General features: G+C 33.8%; 2 protein-coding genes and 1 pseudogene across 3 annotated transcripts; all 3 read right to left on the bottom strand.

Moving 5' to 3' along the window:
• Positions 1-2,708: 2,708 nt before the first annotated feature.
• LOC114292139 (putative glutathione S-transferase) lies at positions 2,709-6,139 on the bottom strand. The gene is made up of 2 exons (XM_082884775.1): positions 5,489-6,139; positions 2,709-5,386 (listed from the first exon to the last, which is right to left on the bottom strand). The coding sequence occupies exons 1-2, from the start codon at positions 5,801-5,803 to the stop codon at positions 5,042-5,044; spliced, it is 660 nt and encodes a 219-aa protein (XP_082740901.1). The 5' UTR covers positions 5,804-6,139; the 3' UTR covers positions 2,709-5,041.
• Positions 6,140-10,155: 4,016 nt separating this feature from the next.
• Positions 10,156-11,666, bottom strand: LOC114292143 (putative glutathione S-transferase; annotated as a pseudogene). Its single transcript, XR_014339059.1, has 2 exons — positions 11,233-11,666; positions 10,156-10,715 (listed from the first exon to the last, which is right to left on the bottom strand). The product of XR_014339059.1 is annotated as a putative glutathione S-transferase (transcript).
• Positions 11,667-15,815: 4,149 nt separating this feature from the next.
• LOC145798275 (uncharacterized) lies at positions 15,816-18,908 on the bottom strand. The gene is made up of 4 exons (XM_082885784.1): positions 18,262-18,908; positions 17,387-18,171; positions 16,827-17,287; positions 15,816-16,583 (listed from the first exon to the last, which is right to left on the bottom strand). The coding sequence occupies exons 1-4, from the start codon at positions 18,906-18,908 to the stop codon at positions 15,816-15,818; spliced, it is 2,661 nt and encodes an 886-aa protein (XP_082741910.1).
• Between the last annotated feature and the right edge of the window lie 212 nt (positions 18,909-19,120).

Raw genomic sequence — 19,120 nt, 5'->3', positions numbered from 1 at the left:
GGACCCTTTTTCTGGGACCTTCTCTGCTATTTATACTGCTCGAGGATGACCATCGAATTGCATTTCCAACCGTCGAACTGCTCCTCCATGATCGTTGATCATGTTGCCTCAAGATTAGTTCCATTACGTCATCACTTACAGTTAGGCTTCCCTCCTAAATTTGAATTTAAATGTGAGTAACCGTTGATGTTACATCACCTTGTATCTCTTTGTTAATCCACTGCTACTTAGATCTCGTAACAACCAATACTAACTGCCACGCGTACGATCAGGATCGAAGATTTGGATAGTCTTCCCGTACTATCCTTACATCGCCACGCGTCGAATTATAACTGACTTGTACAAAATATGTAGCCAACAAAATTAAAAAATAATAAATAAATTATGATAAAATTATGGAATTTAAATTGTAATTTTTAATCTTATTTATTTTTATAATTTACATATAAAAATTTAATTATTTTTATAATTTTATATAAAAATATATTATTAAATTTTTATATACAGTGCATAGCAGGAGTTATCCAGCAAATTATAAGTAAAGGGTACACTCTAGAACTAAAATAAATTATAATCGCTTAACAGTTCCAAAGTCGTCGAAATCCCTCGTAGAATTTCGGGGATGCAAATTTTCTAATTTCTAGTATCTTCGGAAAGATCGTCATTGCGTGCGTCAAAGATTTTTTGTCCATGGGCAGAGAAGTTATTGGTTGGCTGTTGTGCCTAGTGGTTTTATGATTAGTGATTGGAGTGAAATTTATAAATTTTCATTAATTAATTAAAAAAATATAAAAAAAAATTATAATGAATTATAATTACTGTAAAATATAATTACGTAATATTTTAAGACTAGTAAATAATTTTTCCTATGAGTGTGGGTCTAATTTAAAAAAAAAATACTTTATTGTAGTCGTGTACGGGTGTAAATTTGGTTTGGCCTAGCTCATGTTGGGTTTTGCGGGCTCTCGTCAAAATTTGGGGGCCAGGCCAACTCACGGGCTGGAAAATTAAGTCTAAACTTAGAGAGTATTTGGGACTTGGGCGGGTATGAATATTTTTTTTTTTCAACTAAAAGTTTATTATTTTTTACTAAAAAAAGACACTAGACCTCGGGTTGGGGCTTGAATGGGCCTTAAGGGTGGGCCAGGTCAGACTTCAAAGTGATAGTCTAGTCCTAGGCCTAAGGTCTCGGATTGGGCTTGAGCTGAAACGGGCCTAAACTAGCCAGACTTACTCCAAACCACAGACGAGATTCAGGTTACCCCTGAACCGTGGGCTATTTTTACACACTTACAGTCGTGCTTGCCATGTAATTTATTTTTGAATTTTTGTGTTTAAAAAATAAAAATTAAGTCTACAAATGTACCCTATTAAGAGGTACATGATGTGTCCATGGTCTATATTGCATCACATTATAAAAATAATTAATTAAATTGGTTAATTATGTTAATTTTTAATTTTTTATAATTTTTTATCTAATTTAATTTTAAATTTGAATAAAAAAATGATTAATATGAACTATTCTAATATTTTCATTAAATTTTCTTCAATTGTATTATAAAAGTTTTCCTTTTATCCCCAATTTTTCTTTTCATTAAATTTGATTTAAAAAAAATTATCTTTGATGCTTCATCTTTTTAAATTTTTATCAAATTTAAATTTGATGAATTCACAATTTGATTAAAAAAAAGATTTTTCTTGATTTGATGAACATTTCATGAAAGGATTGTATATGATTTTTGAATATTTTTTTGCCAAATTCCAATTTGATGAAAGAAAAAATGAGGGGTTAAAAATGTTCTAATATTACATTAATAAAATTATATTAGAGGAAATTACAAAAAAATTCTCAGGTTTTATCTTGGCAATAAATCAAATCATATGATTTTTTAATATTTTAAAATTTAAATTAAAACAATTAAAAAGTTTAGAATATTCAAAACCTGTCTAATATAATCATTTATTGTGGAGATGGAAATTAAATTGGTTAAGTGTGTGATGTTTATGAGTGAAATGAATTTGAACCATTAATTGTTATTTATACATAAATTCTTAATAAAAAATTTTAGACTTGTAGTCACTTTGCTGCACTAATAACTCAAGAACGTAAAAAGAATCCAAAGATGGAATTTTCCACATTGATTGAGGTAGAAAACTTAGAATATCAATAGACCTTGACATTCTGCTGAAAAAATTAAAAAAAAAAAATTTAGTTTCAGACAAAAAAGAAAATAAGTAAATTTGCAAATGTATATCCGAAATTTTAAATTTGACAGACTTCTATATGCATGATTGTTTTCGACTGTATAACCATATACTCCAATGTTGTGTAACAAATGTACTTTAATTTTGCAAACAAAATCACCTTTGGAAATTGGTGTTGCACAAACATTTTCCAAGTCAAGTGGTGCTTCATTAGTGCATTTTCTTTAGTATAAAGTAAATAGAAGTACAAGAGATATAATTCAGTGGGAGATTCATCAACCAGCCATTTTAACTAACTATTATAACATATTCAAAGCATCCACATTAGAAATTGAAGAATTGCCCATTTGTGAGAGCAATGCACAATTTGTGTCTCTTCATTACAGCAATTTGATCTTGTTCAATTTCATCAAATTCTGAACAACATCTCCTAGTATGTTTCAATCAAATGGAAGTTGTGCGAATCAAATTATTGAATAATCATCAAATCAGATCTCTTTCAATTAAAACAAAAAAAGTTCTCTTCTTTATTTCAAGTATTACACAAACAAACATTCCCTTTAAGCAAACATAACATCTAGAGATAGAAAGGTAAAAATAAAAAAGACAAAAAATAAAAGGGGATCCCAAAAGAGAACTATGAAACTGTACGACATATAACACTTCAATCAAACATTCGTCTAGAGATTTACTTAGCCTGGAGCCTCTTTTTGCGCTCCAACATGGAGTCATAGATCTTGTGCTGGTCAGGAAGATGCTTTTACACCAATAAACCCAAGCAACAAGTGCAGGGCACTCTGCCACAATGTTGAAGTTGCCACACTGCTCATAAGCAAAGAAAAAGCTATAAGATGGAACCAATGCCACATCCATAATGCCAAAGGTCTCTCCCCCAAAGTAAGGCTTGTCTCCAAGTTCTCCTTCCAACACCTTCAACTAACCTATGAGGTCATTCTTTGCTGTTTCTTGGGCTTCACCTGTGGAAAACATTAGCTGCATCCCAGCGCTATAAATCTGTATAACATATCACATGTAAATGTTGGTCAGACGGCATAATATTTACCGATTATGATCCTCTATCTCCACTCCCCTATCCCAAAATACTCACAGTGGTTGGTTCATTGAAAAAACTAAGCACCTTGATAAAGTACACTAAAAATGAAGTGTATGAAGTAAATTCAAATTTAGTGTAGTGTGAGTTACACCTAGAATAAATTTACTCCACGCATTTCATCTTCACTTAATTTTTCTAGTATTGCTAATTATTATTATTTTTTCCCAACTAATTTGTTGAAATTGTGTGGCCTGGCACAGATTTATGCAGCATGTAAGAAGGTATGGATGAGTAAACGAGAAGATCAAGAGACAGCCAAAAGAAAACTGATAGAGATCTTTAAGTTGCTAGAGGGAGAGCTTGGTGACAAGCCCTACTTTGGTGGTGACAACTTTGGGTTGGTTGACATTGCACTTGTCCCATTTTATAACAGGTTTTACACATTGGAGAAATTTGGGAATTTCAGCATAGAAGCAGAGTGCCCCCTTTTGGTGGCATGGGTTAAAAGGTTTATCAAAAAGGAAAGTGTGTCCAAGTGTCTTCAAGACCCAGAAAAACTCTATGAGTTTGTTGTCAAGCTTAATAAGATGTTCGGAGTAGAGTAGAGTAGAGTGGCCTGCCTTTGACAGTATTTATATGTTTAGTCTCCAATTGGCATGGTAATAAAGAAGTTATAGTTGCACAATTGAAGTTATTTTGATAGCATTATTGGCATGGTAATCAAGAAGTTCTATTTGCACAATTAAACTTATTTTGAGAGCATGCGCTATATCGATGTTTCTATGAGTCATATAACTTGTAATAATACAGGATTCTTTGTCCTCAAATTTCTATGTATCTCCGTCTTAATACATTCTCAATTGTTAAATCATATCTTGAGCTTCACATATGCCTCAAAATTCTTATATAATTCCATAATTGGAAGTGCATTGAGACAAGGGCCACATGTAATAAGTGGACTACATTTGCTAGTTTTATATCAAGTTCAACTTGACATTTATATATGCATTACTGTGCTAAACTGCATAGCCATATACTCGAGGACATGAACTACTTGTTCTTTAATTTTCATCAGTACATTTTCTTTGGACAAAAAAAGTAGTATCTTCAAAGGAAATAGAAGTAAAAGAGATGTTTCATTATTTCTAGTCTTGTAATTATATTGCAATTTACAGACTTTTCCATCACAAACAGATTAGTGTCCATACAAAGTACTTGGCCGGGGGGAGAAACATTACTTGGCAGTGGGAGATTCATTGACCAACCAATTTCACTAACTTTAAGAACATGTGTAGTTGTTTGTTCAAAGCATCCACAGTGGAAATAACAGAATTATCCATCTATGAGGGCAATGCAAAATTTGTATCTCTGCATTACTTAGCAATTAGATCTTGTTTAACATCTTCAAATACTGAACAAGATCTTCTAATATGCTTCAATAAAATGAAAGTTGTGTGAATCAGATTATTAATATCAATCAAATCAAGCATTTTTTCAATTAAAACAACAAAAAGTTTCCTTCTTTATTTAAGGAGAAGTGATTGAGAGCTCTAAAACTAGAGTTCTAATATGAATTTTAGTGATGTGGTATGGAGGGAAAAAAAAAAAACGAAACAAAACAAAACAAAACACAAAGACACAAAAAAGCAAGCATAAACATTACATAGTAGATCCCACCATTAGAGCTCCTCTAGAGCTCTCAATCATTTTTGTTGTTAAGTATAACATAAACAGAACATTCCTATAAGCAATTACATTCCAATTAAACACTCTTCTAGAGATTTACTTAGCCTCAAGATTCTTTTTGAACCCCAAGAAGTAGTCAGAGAGCTTGTGGTGGTCAGGAAGTGACTTGGACACACACTCCCTTTCCATACACCTATGACCCCAAGCAACAAGTTTAGGGCACTCTGCCACAGTCCTGAAGTCGCCAAGCTGCTCAGTTGTATAGAAAAAGTTGTAAAATGGGATCAGTGCCACATCCACAAAGCCAAAGGTGTCACCCCCAAAATAAGGCTTGTCTCCAAGCTCTCCTTCCAACAGCTTCAAGCACCCAATGAGGTCATTCTTTGCTGCTTCTTGGGCTTCACCTGTGGACGACCACATCAACTTCCCACCACTATATATCTGTAGAACATACAGTAATTAAATGTTGGTAAGTAGGCGCAATATTTAAATCAATACTTAACAGTGGTTAGGTAAAACAGATATGGAAGAGTTAGGGCTCACCTTCTTGTCAACAAAATCAGCCCAGAACCTGGCTTGAGCTCGCTGGTGAGGATCACAAGGCAACAATGGAGATTTGTGGTTCCATACTTCATCGATGTACTGAACAATGATGAGTGACTCGCACACCGGTTTGCCGTTGTGGATCAACACTGGGACTTGCTTGTGAACAGGGTTCATCTTCAAGAACAGTGGACTCTTGTTGCTCAGGTCCTCTTCTCTGGACTCATAATCTACCCCTTTCTCAGCCAAGGCAATTTTCACCCTCGTCGCAAAAGGGCTAACCCAGAAGTCCAAGAGAATGACTTCGTCCGCCATTGATGATGATGTGTAAAAACTCAGTGAAGATGGAAGATTGACTGAAGAAGAAGAGAGAAGGAAGGTGTGTTTAGCGAATTGCGTTTAAGGTGTTTGTTTGCCAAAATCGGAGGTTGGAGCCAGTAGTATTTAAGTCATCGAAATCCCTTGTAGACCAAACCATCCCAAAGTCGTCGAAATGTCGACATCCCTTGTAGACTATACCAAAACATCCCAAAGTCCTCGAAATCCCTTGTAGAATTTCGGAGGTGCAATTTTTCTAGCATCTTCCGAAGGATCGTCATTGCGTGCGTCAAGATTTTTTATCTATGGGCAGAGAAGTTATTGGTTGGTTGTAGCGCCCAATAGTTTTATGGTTGGAGTAGAGGGTGAAATTTTTAAATTTATGTCGAAGAATTGAAAAATATATAAAAAATATAATAAATTATGATTGATATGAAATATAATCGCATAATGTTTTAAGAGTATCTCCAACGGTTCACTTAATTTTTTATCAAATTTGAGTAAAAAAATGACTATTTTCTCAATCTGATACAAAATGCTCCAATGGTTGATTATCAAATCTGCTCCAGGGACGACCGGTTGGCTAGTCGACCGGTAAGGCAAAAAAAAATTTTTTTTTTTTTGAATTGTTTGGACCTTGAATTGTTTGGACCTACCTATTTGAACAGTTTGAGCCTTTTAATGGTCTACTGGCTGGTCAACCAGTAAGGCAAAAAATTTTTTTTTTTTGAATTGTTTGAACCAATCCATTTGAACTGTTTGAACCTTTTAGTGGTCGACCGGTTGGTCAACCGGCCGGGCAACCGGCTGATTGACCGGTTCAGCTCTTCCAACGGTCAGGAACAGTAATTTGGTAAAATCTGCAGCTTATTCTCAATTTGATATTTTTTTGCTGAATTCTCATTTTGATATCAATTTGGTGAAACGGTTGGAGCACCAAAAAGTACTTTTTTCACCAAAATTTAAATTTGATGCCAAGTTTAGTTCACCATTGGAGATGGTCTAAGACTAATAATTTTGATAGAGAGTTCTAATAGAGATACTCTAAGGGGTTGTTTGGGATGTCCTAAATAAGTGTACTTTTTGTTTTTTTGGATTAAAAAGTTGAGGAAAAAAATATGGATGTTTGGGTTAACTTTTTGACTTTTTATGAAAAATATGTATTAAAATATTGTATAAAATTATAAAATTACGAAATTACCCTCGCTGACAAGAGAGTGCAGTACTGGCAGTACACTTTATGTCTCTTTTCAAAAAAAAAATTATTTTTTTATTTTTTTAATGGCATGTGTGGCTACACAGTGTGCGACGTAACTTTTTGACTGGGATATGTGACTGCATCGTACCTGTGCAGCTGTTTTCCCTTTCTTTTTCTTTTTCTTTTTTTTTTCAATTGAGAGATTTCCCTCTAAAAGAGATAAATAGTATGGAATTTTTTACTTTTTTAGTGACTTTTTGAATTTTCTTAAAAATGTCAAACTTGGCCTAAAAACAATTCTAGTGAGTTGGCATTACACCCAAAAAAAAGGGAGGGGGGTAAAAGACAAAACATAAAGAGAAAAAAGACAATTTAGGGATTGTTTGAGGTGTCCAAAGTACACTTTTTATTTTTTTGGGTTAAAAAATTGAAGAAAAAAATATTGATGTTTGAGTTAATTTTTTGACTTTTTTTAAAAACATGTATATTAAAAAATTGTATAAATAAGTGTGTAGGAGAAGATAGGGTAGGAGGTCGTACGAATTGGCAGTGGAGTCGGCTGGTTGAGTAGATGAGAAAATATTGTCTTCTTTTTGGACTTTGATTGGATGGTGTTGTTTTGCCCGTGGGGGCCCACCACGGGTCTCGTTTTTCCAATCGGAACCGTTCAATGTGTATAACTCGTCGAGTACTATATGCTTGTAAAAAATTACGTTGATTCGATATCGATAGCTATCTAATCAAACTAATTTTTTTTGTTAACTGTTAACTATAACACCATCTAATTTTATACAAAACTGATTTGATCATGTAGTTAATGATATATGATAGACGTGATTTTTTACAGGCATATAATACTAGGCGAGTTTTACATATTCAACGGTTCGGATTATCAAAACCGAACCCATGGTGAGCCCTCACGGGCCCAATTTTACCATCCAATTTAGTGAATATATACATAGAATTTTTTTTTTTACCTTTCACTAACTAGTTCGTCACGTTAGTGCCTAGATTTTATCAAAAAGTTGATTTGACTTAATATTTGTATATTAATTTTTTAATTTTTTTTGGTGAATGATTATAATTTTTTAACATTTTTAATAATTTTTTAATTTTTTGACTTTTTCTAAGATTGTCAAACCAGCCCTTAATGTTCATTTAAAGCTCTTCTTTTAGAGGTCTCATCTATTTTTTTAAGACTAAGCAGTTTTGATAGAGAGTTCTAATAAAGGTACTCTAAAAGTAGCTTTAGTGAGTTGCCAATACACCCAAAAAAAAAAAAAAAAAAAAAAAAAAAAAAAAAGGGGTAAAAAACACTTCATTGCAGCCATGTTTGCCATGTAACTTATTTTTGAATTATTGTGTTTAAAAAATAAAAAATAAGTCTACAAATGTACCCCTATTAAGGTCTTGTTTAAAAACAAGTTATTTTAATAATTATTTGACTTTTTAATTAAAATATGAGATAAAAAAATTAATATATTTGGAATAATTTTTTGATTTTTTATAAAAAGAAATAAAAAAAGTAGAGAGAAAATAAAATTTTTAATTTTTTAGTATTAAGTTATAAACTTTTTGATTTTTTTTAGAAATTTTTTGACTTTTTTTGCTAAAACTGTTGTATGCCAAACGAGGTCTACAAGGTACATGATGTGCCCATGGTCTATATTACATCACATGATAAAAATAATTAATTAAATTGGTTAATTAAGTTAGTTTCTAATTTTTATTATTTTTTAATATAATTTAATTTTAAATTTGAATAAAAAATGATTAATATGAACTATTCTAATATTTTCATTAACATTTCATCAATTTTATTTTAGAAGTTTTCCTTTTATCCCCAATTTTTCTTTTCATTAAATTTGATTTTAAAAAAATTATCTTCGACGTTTCATCTTTTTAAATTTTCATCAAATTCAAATTTGATGAATTCAAAATTTGATAAATAAAAAAAATGATTTTTCTTGATTGATGAACATTTTATGAAAGGATTCTAGATGATTTTTAAATATTTTTTTGCCAAATTTAAATTTGATGAAAAAAAAAATGAAAGATTAAAAATGTTCTAACATATTACATTAATAAAATTATATTAGAGGAAATTACAAAAAACTCTCAAGGTTTTATCTTGGCAATAAATCAAATCATAATTTTTTAATATTTTAAAATTTAAATTAAAACAATTAAAAATTTTAGAATATTCAATACTTGTCTAATATAATCATTCATTATGGATTGTTTTTTTTCCAAGAAAATTACTGATAATGCAATATAGAATTGGAAGCTATGGTTTTTTAAATAAAAATTCAGTATACTATAAATTTTGTTTTTCACAAGATATAGCCAATCAACTTACAACATAACCCAAGGCGGCCTCTCTGTATTTGTGCTGATAAAACATACAAAGTACCTAATATAAATTATGAGAAATTCTATTAAATCAGAATTACTTTGTGGAGATGGAAATTAAATTGCTGAAGTGTGTGGTGTTTATGAGGGAAATGAATTTGAACCATTAATCGTTATTTATACATAAATTCTGAGTAAAAAATTTTAGACTTATAGTTACTCTACCGCACTAATTACTCAAGAATGTACAAAGAATCCAAAGATGGAATTTTCCACATTGATTGAGGAAGAAAACCTAGAATATCAACAGACCATGAAAATTAAAGAAAATTAAGTTTCAGACAAAAAAGAAAATAAGTAAATTTGCAAATGTATATCCTAAAGTTTAAATTTGACAGACTTCTATATGCATGATTGTTTTCAACTGTACAGACTTCTATACTCCAATCTTGTGTTCTTTAGTTTTGCAAACAAAATCACCTTTGGAAATTGGTGTTGCACTTCAAACATTTTCCAGGTCAAGTGGTGCTTCATTAGTGTATTTTCTTTAGTATACAGTAAATAGAAGTACAAGAGATATACTTCAGTGGGAGATTCGTTAACCAACCATTTTAACTAACTATTATAACATATTCAAAGCATCAACATTAGAAATTGAAGAATTACCCATTTGTGAGAGCAATGCACAATTTGTGTCTCTCCCTTACTCATCGCAATTTGATCTTGTTCAACTTCATCAAATACTGAACAAGATCTTCTAGTATGCTTCAATCAAATGGAAGTTGTACGAATCAAATTATTAATAATCATCAAATCACACCTCTTTCTATTGAAACAAAAAAAAGTTCTCTTCTTTATTTCAAGTATTACACAAACAAAACATTCTCCTTAAGCAAACATAACATCTAGAGATTGAAAGGTAAAAATAAAAAGACAAATAAAAGGGGATCCCAAAAGAGAACTACGAAATTGTATGACATATAACACTCCAGTCAAACATTCTTCTAGAGATTTGCTTAGCATGGAGCTTCTTTTTGCGCTCCAACATGGAGTCATAGACCTTGTGCTGGTCAGGAAGATGCTTTGACACACTCTCCTTTTCCATACACCGATGAACCCAAGCAACAAGTGCAGGGCATTCTGCCACAATGCTGAAGTTGCCAAACTGCTCATAAGCAAAGAAAAAGCTATAAGATGGAACCAATGCCACATCCACAATGCCAAAGGTCTCTCTCCCCCAAAGTAAGGCTTGTCTCCAAGTTCTCCTTCCAACACCTTCAAGTACCCTATAAGGTCATTTTTTGCTGTTTCTTGGGCTTCACCTGTGGAAAACATTAGCTACCTCCCAGCGCTATAAATCTGTATCACATATCACATGTAAATGTTGGTCATAAGGCATAATATTTACTGATTATGATCCTCTATCTCCACTCCCCTATCCCAAAGTACTCACAGTGATTGGTTCGTATGAGAATTTCGAACCATGAGAATCTCAAAGTATTATGCAACGACTATATGAGTGCTTTACAACAAGTGTACAGAGAAATTTTGCATGCCTACAAATGCACCCTTGAGACTTGATTAGGATTTAGGATATAGGATCAAGATGCACGTAAGCTAATCCGACAGTCATAAAAAAAAAAAAAAAAAGTGTACAGAGAAATTTAGCAATAGAAGATCATGTGTCCAATATTTATCGGTTAGACTGACTCTATCCCATAGAAGAATCTTAAGGTGTAATTGAATTGACTATTGGGCTCCTCAGCCATTTTGGTAAGCTCTTTTGGTATAATTTTTTATTTATTTATTTTTTTCTTTGGGTCTGCAAATCATTTTTATGTACAGATAAGACAGAGATGGAAGAGTAAGGCCTTACCTTCTTGTCAACATAACCTGGCTTGAGCTCGCTGGTGAGGATCAGAAGGCAACAATGGCGATTTGTGATTCCAGATTTCATCGGTGTACTGAACAATGATGAGTGACTCGCACACCGGTTTGCCGTTGTGGATCAACACTGGGATTTGCTTGTTGGCAGGGTTCATCTTCAAGAGCAGTGGGCTCTTGTGCTCAGGTCCTCTTCCCTGAATTCATAGTCTACCCCTTTCTCAGCCAAGGCAATTTTCACCCTCGTTGAATAAGGGCTAATCCAGGTGCCCAAGAAATTGAGTTCGTCCACCATTGATGATGATGATGATGATGTCTCACAACTCAGTGTGGAGATCAAAGATTGAATGAAGAGCAGACAAGGAAAGTGTGTTTAGTGAATTGTGTTTAAGGTGTTTGTTTTTATGCCAAAAAGAGGGAGTCCGGATCCCCTCCTTATCACCTCTCCTTCATCTCCTCCTTGCAACGGCTGAGATCAGCCATTGCAGATCCAACGACTAACAAAAAAAAAAAAAAATTTAAAACAAATTCAATTTGGTTTTCCTGCCCAAAGTGAAACAGAGCTATACAGCTTTATACGCAATCCCCTTCTCACTCAACCCCTTCCTCCTCTACCAAACCCACCATCTCCGTCGAACCCACCCTCACCGGTGACCCAATCTCGACGCCGTTGCAGATCCCAAACCAAAGCCGTCACGCTCTTCTGAAGCACACAAAAAAAGCATCTGAACGTTATTGTTGGGCTATTTGTTTTCTTATTATTTGCTAATATGGAAGACGTACTGATTTGCAGAAAAAATGGTTTTGCTAATTTTGAGGCTATTTCCCTGAACAAGAGCTTCAGTAAAAGAACATGTTCATAGTTGGTCCCACCACATTTTAGGAGCTGTAGATCGATGATGGGTGCTGCTTGAATCCATTTTATGTGTTGTAAAACTGCATTTTGTGTGGGGAAAGAGTAAAATATGAAAAGAAAAAAAGGAAAAAAAGAAAAGAAAAGAACTTTATTGTATGTATATGTACTGATTTGGTGGATTATCATGTGAAGCTTTAGCTACTGGTTTGTTGTCTCTGCCTTGTACCATGGGCTGTAGAACTTGTCCATTCTATGATTTTCTTTTTCTTTCTCATCTCATGTCTTACTTATTTGATTAGTGGAGTGGTTTTTGGTTCATGCGTTCTCTTGGACTTTTTTTTTTTTTAAACAAATCCTATTCAGTTATTTGATTTTGTTTTCAGAATCTGTTTCTGAAAAACATTGAAACTAATTTGGTATTCTAAAATTTGAAACATTGAAACTAACATTGAAACAAATCCTATTCAGTTATTTGATTTTGTTTTTGATTTTATTGCCTATTCTAAAATCTGCTTAGTGTAAAAATAATTGTGGCAAGTCACTCAACTTGGTGGAGCTCTCTCTTTCAATCACATATTCCCATCAAATGAACCAGACATCTGGATTGAACAACAAATTCAGCATTTATAAACAACAAATTCAGCATAATTTCAGTGTAAATACAAGCCATAACACACATTTCAGCTCAATTTCAGCAACTATAAACAAAAAACAATTTCAGCAAACATTTAACCCTCATACATGTTCACACAAAAACAAGAACAAATTCAAGCTCTTTTATGTTCGCAACAGATGTACAGCAGCAGCAACAGATGGACAGCAGTTTCAGACAGTGTTCAACCCCATTTCTGTTTGAGCAACTTTATCTCTGCACCCATTTCAGCAGCAAGAAAGACTCCCCAAAATAGTAATACCTAAGGGATTGGAACAAGTTTGGCAAACAAAGATTCCCTAGAAATACCACAAAAAGACTAAATCAGAATTACTTGAATTAGATATTCCAATCTTCTACCCCCAAACAAACAAAATATCAGAAAAAAGTCTCAGGATACAACCGACTCAGCTGTCTTAAATTCACCTGATATGGAATAGATATCCAATCAGCTAATTACTATCAAGAATTATTTTCTGAAATTATGTATATGGTTTGCTCTCTGGTTCGCAAAGTGAGGGCAGAGAGAATGAGGGTGTAGACACCCCATTTTTGATCGTCCTCAAGACTTGGGCGTCTCCATTTGAACACTCGGTGATCATCCTTGTTTGTGTTCGTCTTGAGTTCCGGAAGGTCTTGGCTACGCGCCTTGCCTCAGGATCTCTCGACTCGACTGTTTTGTGTTTGGTTTTGCACCAAACACTTGTGTTTTGCCTTTGAGGGGCAGGGAGTGGCTTGATGGCCATCCCCACACATCACCGGCCATGTCTTGAGGCCACTGGTTGTGTTTTGTTGCCATCGGCCAAATGTTTGGCCGGTCGGCATTCTGTTTGGTCGGTCGGCCACTGATTTTGGTCAATCGGCCACTTTTTCTGGCCGAGCCGTTTTCTTGAGAGGGTTTGAACCTTTTGAACCCCTATTTTAGCTTCTTGAGGAAGCTTGAACCCTTTTGAACCCTTGGTTCTAGTTTCTTGAAGAAGCTTGAACCTTTTGAACTCCTGGTTCTAGCTTCTTGAGGAAACTTGAACCTTTTGGACCCTTGGTTTTAGCTTCTTGGGAAAACTTGAACCTTTTGAACCTTTGTTCTAGCTTCTCCAAGAAGCTTGAACCCTTCTAAACTTCTAAGAGAAGCTTGCACCTTTTGCACCTTTTCCTCAAGCTTCTAAGAGAAGCTTGACCCCTTTGCCTAGCTTCTCCAAGAAGCTTGAACCCTTTGCTCCAAGCTTCTCCAAGAAGCTTGAACCCTTCTAAGCTTCCAAGAGAAGCTTGCACCTTTTGCACCTTTTCCTCAAGCTTAAGAGAAGCTTGACCCCTTTGCCTAGCTTCTTCAAGAAGCTTGGCCCTTTTGCTCCAAGCTTCTAAGAGAAGCTTGACCCCCTTGACCTTTTTGCTTAGCTTCCCTTAGAAGCTTCAAGCCTTCATCTTCTCTATAAATAGAGGGCCTCTCCTCCCATTTTTAGGGTTAGAAAAATCTGATATATATCATATACTAGGGTATGCCAATGCCTGAAGGCACGGTGACCATTAATTGAATATAAAATTATTGGGTTAAAATGTAATTTATTTAATTTGTTGGGAAAAAAAATTTGAGGTGAAAATATAAATAGATTATCTGTATGGTTTTGAATTTTCAAATGAATTTTATAATTAGATTTTTGAAAAGAGTTTGGAGTATTATAGTATGATGACACAAATGCAAACAAAGATCATATCACCAAATATTTACTATTGTAGTATTTTTGTTTATGTAACCCACTTGCAATTTGTAATAGAAAATAAGCATTTTATTATCCTAGCCAATAACAGTACCCAAATAAATTTCTATATCCACATTTTCTTAGATAGTGAGTTTGTGGTTGAAGTAAAGAAAAGAGATCTCAAAGCTATAGTTTTGCATCAATTTTAATGTAATGGTTAAAATCTACCAATTTTTACGATTTGGTGGTCAATTTATTGTGCAGAAAATTAAATAAATAAAAAATAAAAAAATTGTATGCTGCTTGGTGAATAAATCAATTTGAACATAAATTTTCCAAATTTATAGGTAAACGAAATAGTGAAAAGTAAACACATAATTGCTACGTAAAATTCAAGCACAATAAAAGCATAAGATTTTAAACAAACAACAAAATGTAAATCCCACAACACAGAAACATCTATATAAAAATCAGACGAAATATGCCAGCCAATGCTATGCAATAGAAAAAAATAAACAACAAATTAAGCACACCAGCCAATGCTCTGCAATACAAAAACAATGCCAAATAACAAATTAAGCACACCAGCCAATGCTCTGCAATACAAAAAAAAAAGCCAAATAACAAATTAAGCACACCAGCCAATGTTCTGTAATAAAAAGAAAATGCAACACCCTTCCTGATAAAAAGATAACCAAATAAAATATGATTAGTTTTGTTTAACCTAATTCAAGAGCATATTAGGAAGAAAAAACAAAAAAATATATATCACCTAGTGTGTTACATTTACAAAAACAAACTCATAGCATAAATCAATAATTCAAATGAAAATGATCTAACATACATCTAAACTTAGTTATAAATTCCACATAGATAAAAGGCTTTACAAAACTATTGTAAGTAATAAATTTCACATCGATCGGAAACTTTACAAAATATGGATCGTAGCTAGCATATGTATGCTTTTCACAAAAATAAATATGAGATTCAAACTTCTTCTTTCTTAGAAATCCTAGGAGCGCCTCATCACTTTCCAAAAAGTCCTCATATCAACTTGTATGTATCCCCAGTGAGGAGCATGTACGACAATCTATTAATTTATGAAAATAAAAAAAAGTTAGTATATTAGCAAAAGAAAATTTATATATATATCAAAACACTTTCAAATTGAAATTACCTTGTTACATCCCCATCGAAGCAATCTAGTTGTATTTATATTTTTGAGCTCCATATATTTTTTAACCCAATCCTACAAAAGTCGACACATATAGTAAAATATTTTAAAAATAACAATTTGTAATCAATAGAAATAAAGTTATCAAAAAATGAATTGTACCTTTTGACAAAAGTGGTTTGATCCATAAGTAACACTATAACAAAATTTCAGGATAAACAATGTTTGTAGTAGAATCTGGCTCATCATTGGGAAGGAGGACACTTATGCGATCAAAGGATGTGCATTTAGATAGGGCCACATACAATTGCCCATGACTAAACACTGGTGTGCGCAAATCAACTCCAACAAATTTCACAGATTGCCCTTGAGATTTATTAATGGTCAGGGCATATGCCAATCGAACTGGAAATTGACGTCTTGTCATTCGAAAAGGCATTTCTGAAGAAGACGGTGTCAATGATATCCTCGGTATGAATACCAAATTGTCACATTTTTCTCCAGTTAAAATTCGAGCTTCAATTATGCGAGTATTGCATCTAGAAACCATCAATCTTGTGCCATTGCACAGTCCATCTTTTGGTGCAATATTTCTTAACAACATTATAGGACAACCCACTTTCAACTCTACCTTAAAAGCCGGTAGCCCAGGAGGATCTAATGAATTTAAATATTCATTAGGATATCTATTTATTATAGTACGATCAATTTCATCATCTTCAGACATCTTGTCTGCTGCCAAATAAGTATGTGTGTTATCGGGAAAAATATTTAATGATGCAGTATTGATAGCACTAACATCATCATTCCGTGCAGAAAAAATTGTATGTTCAGTTAAAAATGTTGCAGTCGATGTCATTGCCACATCCAATTGTGGATAAATTACTGAGATTATGTCTTTTAGATCTTGGCATTTGTGTATTGTTGATGGAAGTTTAACAATTTCCTGAGGATTGGTCCCAATCTATTTATAAAAATAAATAAATAAAATAGTAAGTAAAATCAATTAAAGTATATAAACGTAAATATATTTCGTCAATTTAAAAGAACCATATAATAGAGAAAAAGTTTGAAGAAATATTACCTCCATCAAAAATTTTGCAAAATTAGCATTTTCAAGATTTGCATGATTCAAGCGCATGTTCAAATTTAAAGGCAGAACATGTATATCCTTCCATAGAAAAGAGTGTCTTAATGATGCATTCACAATTTGCTCACGGACTCCTTTGGTTATAACTGGTAAGATTTGTCGAAAATCTCCACCAAGAACAACAGTAATACCCCCAAATGGCTTTTCACTATCACAAGTGTCCCGAAGTGTGCGATTAACTGCCTCAACACAATGTCTATGCTGCATAGGAACTTCATCCCAGATTATAAGTTTTGTTTCTCTAAACAATTCTGCTTGTAATGATTGCTTGCTAAATCCACAGATTGAATTTTCCAATACATCCAACGGAATAGAAAAAGTTGAATGAGCAGTACGACCTCCTACCAATAACAATGATGCAATTCCAGATGAAGCCACAGTAATAACAATATGGCCAAGGCTGCGACACTTTAATGCAATCGCATTGTACAAAAACGTTTTCCCTGTTCCGGCACCTCCATTCAAAAAGAAAATAGTTCTTTTATTTTCAAAGACTGAGGAAGTGATTGCATCATAAGCTGTTCATTGATCATTGTTGAGGCGATCAATAATAATTTCTGCATCTGTCTGTTGTGCCTCATTATGCAGTTGTTGATGTTCGAATATCAACCTATTACCAACTATTGAACTCCAATTTGTAGAAGGTTGTGGCATTGGCGGGAAGTCAATTAAACTTTTTCCTGATTCTTGGAGCATTTGATTCAAAAGATATAGACCATAGTCTTCAATTTGAGCCTCAGTTGGTTCAGAAATGGAAAACAATGTTCGAATCTTATGTGAAAGATCATTACATATATGCATTGAAAATTGATTCCATAACGCATATGATTGCAGTGGAAAGCACTGAGTAAGAATAATAGTAAACAATCTCCTTAATTGATAACCAGTTTTCATAACTGCAGCCTCTTTAAGGCATTGTATCCATTCTTCATCATCTTCTAAAAGTCCTCTTGCAACACATGCTGATTTAAATGTATCATGCAAAACATTATTGACCGTGCGTAAACATTGAAATGATTTTGGTCCTTTGACAACAGTTAATAGCAAACGCAAATAAAATCTCTCTCCACAATTATGGCTAGCAAAGTACATTCTACCGATTGCATAGCCCTGCTGCCTTGGTTTCCATCTCTTTTCTGAATTAAGCCAAACAAAATGTTGTGGAAATTCTTGGTAAGTGAATGGAAATTCATCTTCCATAGAAGCGCAACATGCAAAAAAACCAGTAAGAGTTGACATTTGTTGGCCAGCTCTAGAAACAATTGCTTCTAATGATTCATCAAGATTAACAAGAACGCGGTGCATTCCAGGTAAATGAAGTGCTAAGCGTACAACTGTTGGTATCTCTGCATGCAATGGATGACCAAATATTTGCCAAGCAGCTTCTGGAGGTCCAATATACCTCGCATCGAGATATTGTTAGATCTCATTTATCAATCCTAACACCATCGTTGTACGATCATAACCCTTATAAATGTACTTGTGTATATACTTAACGCATCTCATTTCGGCACAAACTTCCACATTTATGTGACAGTTGAAACGTGCAGAAAGATATGCATTATATGGTACGATGTCTCTGTTATCAACTTCTTTCCCCCTCACAATATGAGCTTGACCATTATTGCGACGACGATAGATAGGATATCCATCTTGATCCATAGTAGTTGTTTCTGCGAATGCTCGAGGGTATCTCTTAGTGCATTTACCATTTTCCATACATGGTGCTTGTGGATTTCGAGCACCACATGGTCCATGTACCATACAACACTTGATAGTTTCAAAAATCATAGGTTCATCTTTTGGATCTGGAAATTCTGCACAAACCAATTTGTCTACTTGAGCACATGTTTGAATTTTGTCTGGACCTTTAAGAAATAGAAGTGCATGCATATGAGGAAGGCCTCGCTTTTGGAATTCAATTGTAAAAACATGCGCAACTTTATTACCAAACACTCGGTTTGTTTCTATCTCCTTCATCAAGCACTTTCTCTTTAACTCAAAAATACGGGCAATTAAATCAGGACGATCAATAGGCTTTTGGTGCGGTAATAATGCCGAAGTAATTTCTGGCCAATTAGGATTTGCAGTCATGGTGAGAAAAATGTCTGGATGTTGGTTGTATCGTGTGATAGCCATTGAGTCTTGAAAGATTTCAAACATGTGTCTAGGACCTCCAGCAAATGAAGATGGCAAAACAAACCTTTGACCAATTTGATTGGGTTGAAAGTCATTTGGATCAATATCTGTCAAATCTTAGTAAAGTTGAGCACGGATCTTCCCTTGATTAAGCTTGTAGTAAGTCAACCTATTTTGTTCAGTTGCAGCCCAAGCATCAACCAAAAACTCTT

This window comes from Camellia sinensis, chromosome 8 (genome assembly GCF_055761805.1).
Source record: "Camellia sinensis isolate YWXY chromosome 8, ASM5576180v1, whole genome shotgun sequence".
NCBI lineage: Eukaryota > Viridiplantae > Streptophyta > Magnoliopsida > Ericales > Theaceae > Camellia > Camellia sinensis.
Note: the sequence above shows the minus strand (reverse complement) of the source record. Positions and strands in the feature narration are given on the sequence as shown.